This window comes from Mya arenaria, chromosome 13 (assembly GCF_026914265.1).
Source record: "Mya arenaria isolate MELC-2E11 chromosome 13, ASM2691426v1".
Classification (NCBI taxonomy): Eukaryota; Metazoa; Mollusca; class Bivalvia; order Myida; family Myidae; genus Mya; species Mya arenaria.
The window spans coordinates 67071322-67080245 of record NC_069134.1 but is presented as its reverse complement, the minus strand read 5'-3'; the positions used below and the strand labels follow the sequence as shown (position 1 = coordinate 67080245).

At 38.5% G+C, this 8924-nt stretch overlaps 1 protein-coding gene across 1 annotated transcript; it reads right to left on the bottom strand.

Moving 5' to 3' along the window:
* Positions 1–1023: 1023 nt before the first annotated feature.
* On the bottom strand, positions 1024–8360 carry LOC128215493 (uncharacterized). The gene is made up of 3 exons (XM_052922176.1): positions 8179–8360; positions 7991–8043; positions 1024–1664 (listed from the first exon to the last, which is right to left on the bottom strand). Exons 1-3 carry the CDS (start codon positions 8358–8360, stop codon positions 1024–1026), a joined length of 876 nt encoding a protein of 291 aa, XP_052778136.1.
* Positions 8361–8924: the final 564 nt, after the last annotated feature.

Sequence of the window (8924 nt, the reverse complement as noted above, 5' to 3'; positions counted from 1 at the left end):
ACTTGGTGTGTGGGTAGCTTATGTAAAGAGCTAGCTTGGGATTGCTATTGAGGGGGGTGGGGCCAAGGTCAAGGTCACTGTTACTAAAAATTTAAAAATGGTGTCTGCCCAATAACTTAAGTTAGCATTGATAGATATTGATAACACTTGGTGTGTAGGTAGCTTATGTACAGAGCTAGCTTGGGATTGCTTTTGAGGGGGGGTGTAGCTAAGGTCAAGGTCACTGTTACTAAAATAGAAAAATGGTTTCTGCCCAATATTTTTAGTTAGGATTGATAGATATTGACGAAATTGTGTGTGTAGGTACTAGTAGCGTATGTGAAGAGCAAGCTTGGAATCTCTTTTGAGGGGGGTGGGGTCAAGGTCACAGTAACTATAAATAGAAAAATGGTTTCTGCCCAATAACTTTAGTTAGCATTGATAGATATTGATGAAACGTAGAGCGAAGGTAGCTTATGTGAAGAGCTTGGGAGGTGGGGTCAAGGTCACTGTTCCTCAAAATAGAAAAATGTTTTTCTGCCCAACAACTTAGTTAGAATTGATGGATAGTGATGAATCTCAGTGTGAATATAGCTTATATGAAGCTGCAGATTGAACTTGCTCATACAACAAATTAATTGGCTATAATTTCTGATTGCCCATAACAAAAACCTGGTTTCGTCGCATTGCGGCGCTTCTAGTTTTTTACTTCAACCTAACAATTAAATGGTATCTTTAAGTAACAATTCTTTTTGAAAGCTATTTAAATGCTGTTCAAAGCTGCTGTAATGGCAGCGCAATTTGACCATATCTTAGATGCAAAATGGCAGTATGATCATGATTTATTTAACTGATTGACAAGTATGCTTTGCTTAGTGTATATGCAAACAGTAGTATATGCATCACTATCTAATAAGCAGTATTAGAATATTGTTTTCAATACAGACCCTAACTTAACCTGTTTTCTTTATGTTGCAGGATGGTGCTGAAGGCCCCCATTCAAGGGCGCATGCTGGAACTATGCCTGGGTCTTCCTGCTTAGGACTACCAGGTCTGCTTGGGACTTACAAGGTCTGCTTGGGACTTCCTTGGTCTGCTTGGGACTTCCTGGGTCTGCTTGGGACTTTCTGGGTCTGCTTGGGACTTCCTAGGTCTGCTTGGGACTTCCTGGGTCTGCTTGGGACTACCAGGTCTGCTTGGGACTACCAGGTCTGCTTGGGACTTCCTGGGTCTGCTTGGGACTACCAGGTCTGCTTGGGACTTCCTGGGTCTGCTTGGGACTTCCTGGGTCTGCTTGGGACTTCCTGGGTCTGCTTGGGACTTCCTGGGTCTGCTTGGGACTTCCTGGGTCTGCTTGGGACTACCAGGTCTGCTTGGGACTTCCTGGGTCTGCTTTGGACTACCAGATCTGCTTGGGACTTCCTGGGTCTGCTTGGGACTTTCTGGGTCTGCTTGGGACTTCCTGGGTCTGCTTGGGACTTCCTGGGTCTGCTTGGGACTACCAGGTCTGCTTGGGACTACCAGGTCTGCTTGGGACTTCCTGGGTCTGCTTGGGACTACCAGGTCTGCTTGGGACTTCCTGGGTCTGCTTGGGACTTCCTGGGTCTGCTTGGGACTTCCTGGGTCTGCTTGGGACTTCCTGGGTCTGCTTGGGACTTCCTGGGTCTGCTTGGGACTTCCTGGGTCTGTTTGGGACTACCAGGTCTGCTTGGGACTTTCCAGGTCTTCTTAGGACTTCCTGGGTCTGCTTTGGACTTCCTGGGTCTGCTTTGGACTTCCTGGGTCTGCTTGGGACTTACCAGGTCTGCTTGGGACATACCAGGTTTGCTCACAGCCACAGTCAACATTGAGAAGGGCATTTGACTCACCATTTGACTTCAGGAATCTGCTGTACTTACAGTCAAATTCCACATCTATAGGGCAAGTATCTCCTTATCTATTTGCTCAACTTTAAGAACACTCCTGTCCTCTCATTCAGTATTGCTGTTTTTCATATCAATTCTGCAATTAATGCAGTTTAAGATATGGCATATTGGACTAAATATTTTCAAAATCTTCAAAAACCATTAAAGGGTCAAAGTGTAGTAGAATGCCAAATCAATCTTTTTTGAATTTTTATTCATTATTATGTTTAACTCTTGATTGTAAAAACAAAAAATGTATGATTTATGTACAAATGAAAAATATACCAGTATTAGCAATATTTTGGTGCTTTCGTACATGGAAGTTTATGGCCTTGTAGTTATTGATTAAAAAAATTGTAATCGCTATTTTTTTCAAGTTGTTATAAAAAAGCGGCTCCCAAGACATAATGGCTTATATAAAAAGCTTGCTTACAAGACCATCATGTTGATGTTAAAATTTTTCCTGCAAGACAATGGTTAATATGATTAAACGGCTTAAAAGAACATGGTAAATGTAAAAAAATGGTTTATTCTGATAATCATACAGATATTTCCTACAAAATTTCTCGAAATTCCTTAAAAAGTAAATATAACACTTTTTATAGAACAACAGAAATAGTGAGATTAGCTTAATCCTGTTATAAGGGACTTAAGAAGTTTCAAGAAATTGGGGCCAGGTTATTAGAATGGGGATGTTATTTGACGGATGGGCATTCATTAAACCTTGGTTTACACCCCATTACTTTAGCTAGTATTGATGGATAGAAATGAAAGTTGTTGGTAGTTTTTGTTAAAGGGGCTATACACCGTATGATGAAATAGCGGAAAAAAAAGAAAAGAAAAGTGTCGAAAACTGACATAAACTTGGTATCGATGTGTACAATGCATTGAAACTAAGTAACTAAAGTACCACATAGTTTACAATTTATTTATTTTTACCGTTTTTTCATATTTTTTCATTAAAAAAGATTACTAGGTAGAATACCTAGTAGATTCATTCTTATGCGTGATTGGTTAGTCAATGTTATCATGTGATATTACAAAGTTAGGTATATTGAAATATTTCTGAATGTTCAGAGTAAACCTTTGTAGCACGGTGGATACGACACTGGACTGCAATTTTGTCGACACTGGTTTGAACACGGTCTCCAACTCATTTTTTTTTAACCTTTTGGTATTTTTGTACAATCATGATATCAAAGAATAAAACCTTTTATTAATTAATTGTCCAGAGATTCGTTACAGAAAAAAACATTTTTTTGGTGCCAATCTGGTGTATAGTCCCTTTAAGAGTTTATCTGAGAAAGCTTTTGAGGGGGCTGTGGTCAATGTCAAGGTCACTGCTACCAAAAGTAGAAAAATGGTTGATGCTTAAGTTAGAATTGATGAATAGAAACGAAAGTTGGTGTTTAGGTAGCTCATGTCAAAAGCTAACTTTGGATTGCTTTTGAGGAAGTGGGGAGGGTTCGCGGTCAGGGTCACTCTGACTAAAATTGAAAAATGGGTTCCTCCCGATAGCTTTAGTTTGTATGTATGTATGTATTTCTTTAGACCTTGCGGTCAAGGATAACCCTTGAAAGTGCAAGCACTTATTTCCAACGGGGTCCTTTGCTTTTGCTGAAGGGACAGCACACTGAAGAGACAGTGGTGGGATACAAGGAAGTCCGGGTGCGATACCCTAGTTCTTTTTCGAAGAGACCCCTTGGTTTTTTTTCGTGCTCGGTGTAAAGCACCGATACACGGGGTACAACTTTCCTGGGTTAAACCAGTACTGAGTACACCACTTTTCCAAGCACTACCCTTTAAATGCCGAGCGCCAGGCAAGGGAGCTACTTGTACCAATTTTTAACGTCTTTTGGTATGACGCGGCCAGGGATTGAACCCACGACCTCCCGCTCCGTAGGCGGATGCTTAACCACTAGACCACGGAGACTGTTAGAATTAGATGTATAGTTAGAATTGATGTATAGTGATGAAAGTTTCCAAAACTCTGTGTGGTCAGTAGCAATAGCAGAAAACGTCCCACACTTTCATATATGATATAGTAGGTGTTGCTATTGTGTCCAGCCACAGCATGTGAAATGCCTAATACTGAAGGTGCAAGCATTCAGTTGTGTTAAAAGATAACCAGAAATATGAAGCTGTTTCCAATTGCTGTCACTGGCCTGGAAGATGTCTGAAGATTTCAAAATTATTTCTCTGTTTGTGCTTTACCATTGTAATAAGAAGTTCAATCAATTCTATATATTTAAGGAATGAATTGCGGGGTTGATGTCATTATCGAGGTATGAACGCAATTGGGTTGGTCAATGTGTGTGGAGTCCAAAGGACTCCACGCGTACTTTGACCAACCCAATTGCGTTCATATCCCCGATAATGACATCAACCCCGCAATTCATTCCTTATATTTACACCAATAGTTAAAAAAAATACTTCATTTCATTTAAGAAAACCTTTCAGTAATCCGGTCTTACCCATTCTGTAACCGACCCGACTATAACCGGAAACATTTTTTTCAAATGACGTCACAATAACACGGGAAAAGATCAACCACTTGAAATCACTTTAAAACGTAAAATTAAAACAATTCTGGTACCAATGTATTTAAAATATAATAAACTTACACTTTTAAAAATGTTGATCTATATTTTACTGGACCTGCAGACACAATACAACCAATAACAAGATCAATAGCTTTCATGTACATTGTTATGCAATGAATTACGATCCGAACATATCCGAAGATGTTGCGTTCATCGATTGATGAACGCAATTGCCGAAAGGCAGTTCATTTAAGGAACGGAAGTTGAGGTGTAAATATATATATACATATAGGCTTAATAAACAAAAATAAATTTTTTTCTGCCCCCTGTGCAACTTGATATTATCTGGATGCATATTATAAAAAAAATTGAATGGTGAATCACAAGTAGAGAGTTCATTGTACAAGAATCATGACTTTTTTTTGCTTATTACACAGTAGTCGCCCTTTGTTACTTTTTCTTGTCTGAACCAAAACTATTTCAGCTAGTAACAGAGTTATTGCCCTTTTTAGCCCACCTGAGCACAAAGTCCTCAAGGTGAGCTATTGTAATCAGTCTATGTCCGGCGTCTGCCGTCCAGCATCTGTCATCCAGCATCAACAATTTCTTATAAATGTCATCTCCTAAACCACTTGGACAATCTTAATGAAACTTTACAGGAATGTTTGGGGTTGGTGCTCTTTCAAAATTGTTCAAATAAATGAATACCATGGAGATCTCTGGTTGCCATGACAAGGAAAAACTACAAAACTTTTCTTGACAAAAGCCATGAGGCCTAGAGCTTAGAGATTTGGTATGATGTAACATTGTAGTAGTTGTCTTCCAATTGACCTTACGCAAGGAATTTCATTGACGGGTCAATTGACCAATCAGATAGCCGCGCTGATAAGCCCTCTTCGGCTTTGTTACTATCTGCCATTTTTCCGACAAACAAGTTATATCCGTCAATAGTCGTCAATGTTTTTTCCGCTGCAAAAATGGTGAAAAGATGCAGTTATGGTACCTGCAACACAGACAGCAGATACATCAAAAGACTTGAGAACAATATAAAGTTCTATCCATTTCCAAAACTGGGCAGGAACCTGGAAAAGTGGATTAGATGGCTTCGATTATGTGGGCGTCCCAATGATCAGCTGAATTTGGAAAAATTGAAAAATCACGGGACAGCTAAGCATGTTTACGGGTATTCAAAGGTATTTTATTCTATAAGTTTTTTACTGTTCTGTAACCTTTTCAACTATATTAGGGCACAACATTCGTTTTTATGCAGTTGTCGTTCGTAACCGGAACAAGGAAGTATGCATTTCCTTTAATTTAATAAATTGTACAATGACAGCTAGCCTGAATATTCTAAACAAAACTCATTTATTATACTGGTCACCCTTTTTTCGACTCAAGCCAATGACTGAGGTAACTGTTATAAACATTGACAGTTCATGATACTGGTAGGAATTAATTTTTTCTGCGAACAATTTTGGTCTGCACTTGTTTCAACTTAGTTTGTATCTATATTTTTCTTCAGCACTTTGTTGATAGCCAACCTACAACGGCTATCCTGGTATGTTTAATCATCTGCTGTGTTTTTATATTTTCTTTGTTTGGCAAAGATAGATATGGCTTGAAATGTTTAATATAAAAAAGCAGGAGCTTTTTCAGCATCATCATCATTAATTTACATCTTTATCAGGGACCACTCTTTCTACGTACAGGTCTTGCCTGGTATATACAACAAAGTCACAAAAAGCAGCCCCTGAAATCATGAGCTGACCTTGCACTTGAAAGTAATGCTGATGATTTTGTTTAAGCCGGATTGTATCTCCCTCGTCAATCAGGAAAAAGCCCTTCAAATCTCTGACTGCTGCAGAAATTGTCATGTCTCTAGCTGAATATGGACACTTAACCTCCAAAATTTCACTTTCACCATCTTTGCAAATGATGCCATCTGGGCTGGCACCAAGAAATGGGAAGACTGGGTTAACAATAAGGCCAACATCGTGCAAGTGAGAATTTGTTTTGTTAATGTACATTTTTGGGGGCATTTTTCTCATTAACATGGCCATAGAAAGTAGGCTTGGTTTGCAGGTTTGGTCGATTGAAAGTGTTTTTCATGAATGACTCATTGACAGTCTTTTGCATTATTGCACCAAAATTTGAAGCAGTTATTCATTAATGCCTTTCTTTGTGCCATCGTATTGATTCTTGAATCACTCTGCGTTCGGGTTGTGTTTTCAATCAGAACTGCATCATCAAGTGAGACGGCAACATCTGTCCAGTTTATTTGCTTGCCCTGCAATGCATCCTGTATTTAGGTTTTTCCAAAAATGACTTCACTGTCTTTCAGTTCTTTCGGATAATTTATTTCCCCGCATCTGGAACATTGCTCTCTGGGTGTGTTTAGTGGCTCAAGGAGTGGCCCCTGTAATACATAACATTGACCTTACCTTTACATACATTTACATCTTACATTTAGAATGAGAGCCTGAAACAACACTTGGCCAAATTGATTCTAGAAAATGAAAAGTTGCAGCAGAGAAAGACCCATGCCAACAATTCTCATCATTCTTGATTTCTTAGTACCACCAAGAGTGCAAGAGTTGCCCTTTCATATGATGAAAAATATTGGCTGCCAGAAGAATATTGCAATGGAAGATCAGCTGCTTCTGGTCATGACAAAACTTCGCTAGACAAAACTTTGATTTTGTACACATTGGGAATTTGTATTTAATTTCTCAACAAGACGCGAGTGCATTGTTTAAAAACTGGATTTAGTATATGTTTTTACGATGTTCATCGGCTAAGATATGGCCTCATTGTGACATTATATTAAAAATGATGCCTGAAGGATATAGAAAAGAATTTCCAAATATGTTAGTTATTATTGATGGAACAGAAATAAAATTCAACGGCCTAGTTCACTGACTAGACAAAGCCAATGCTATTCTGACTACAAATCATGTAACACTGTCAAAGGGCTTGTTGGCATTGAACCAAGAGGTGGAGTAGTTTTCGCTTCAATGCTATTTCAATTTCTATTTCGTAAGGCTCAAATTCTAATTCTGATTTAACTGAAAAAAGTGGTTTTCTTGCTACTTTAGAAAACCTGAAAGCTGAGGGGAAAGTTCTGGAGGGGGATGGCGTCATGGTTGATAAAGGGTTCAGGATACAAGAACAAATAGAGAAACTAGGTTTAAAGTTAAATATTCCCCCTTTTGCTCGAAGTGGTGCACAGATGAGCTCAGCTGACATTCGATTGACTGAGAAAATAGCTCGACATAGAGTCCATGTTGAGTGAGTGATAGCCAGAATCAAGTCGTACAAAATATTAAGTCATCGCTTCGATTTAAGCCTTTTAGTTCAATTGATCAAATATGGTTTGTTTCATGTTTTGCAACAAATTTTATGAATCTTTTGATAAAACAGTGAAATATAATGTTGTACACCCCAACAATCTTGTGCATATACTTACGTGGTAGGATAAGACTGAACCCACAGGGACGCGGCCAAATAATGTGTCGATTTTAGGCGTATTTTGTGTGTTTTCCTCTATGAGATATGATATCGAACTTGACTTCAACTTCTTCAAAGCAGAGATATCATCCTTCTCAGCTGTGATTTTCCTAAATGTAAAGAATGCAATTTTGTTCTTATACATGTTATTGTATTGTATGAATTTGAAATATTCTAAATGCAAATAAAATCTTTCAAAAAAAGTCTGTTTAAATTTCGATAACATTGTCAAATTGTTATTGTACCTGTTGTCTACATATTGGGCCATGACAGGGCGTCGCTTTCTGTTCACATTTGTTGGTCGGGACATGACCATTTGGGAAACAGGCTCTGTGTTATTTTTTTCCCCACGCGGTTTGTCCCACTGCTGCGGCAGGCTGGTACATGTCAGCATTGATGGAATTTCTTTGTAACCCTGAACCTTCATCTGTTCTAAGGCCAAAATCACAGCAAGTACATGTGAACATGTTCCATTGTTCCTGAAATGTTAACATGTTAATTTTAAAGTAATAACACAATTGTATCTGTAAATAACAGATATAAAACTTACAGAATTAATATTAATCTTCACATAGTGTACAGCGTCCTTTGTTTCAAAAGAGAATATTCTATTAGTCTTTAAGTTGTTTATTAGACTTACGATTAATGAAAAAAAATATACATACCCTGGCTGACACTTGCAGTGGGCGTCTAGTATTGCTTTTTTTCAAAGTGTCAAATTCCAGATTGACTACATGGCAAGGACTTCACCTCGAATCATGACCGAATTCTCACTCCCCGCAAATACTTGTATTTCTCTAATGTAGCTGCCGGATAAAAAAGCAGAAGCTTTCTGTTTTTTCTTCAGCGATATTTGTTCTTTTACATATTCTAAGCTAATATTGTCAGGAATATCCCGGAGACCGAAACGCCTTTGTTTATCCACCATCTTTGGTCAGTGTCGGACATAAGCAGAGTAACTTCCCCTGATTATTGGGGGCGTGGCCTATCG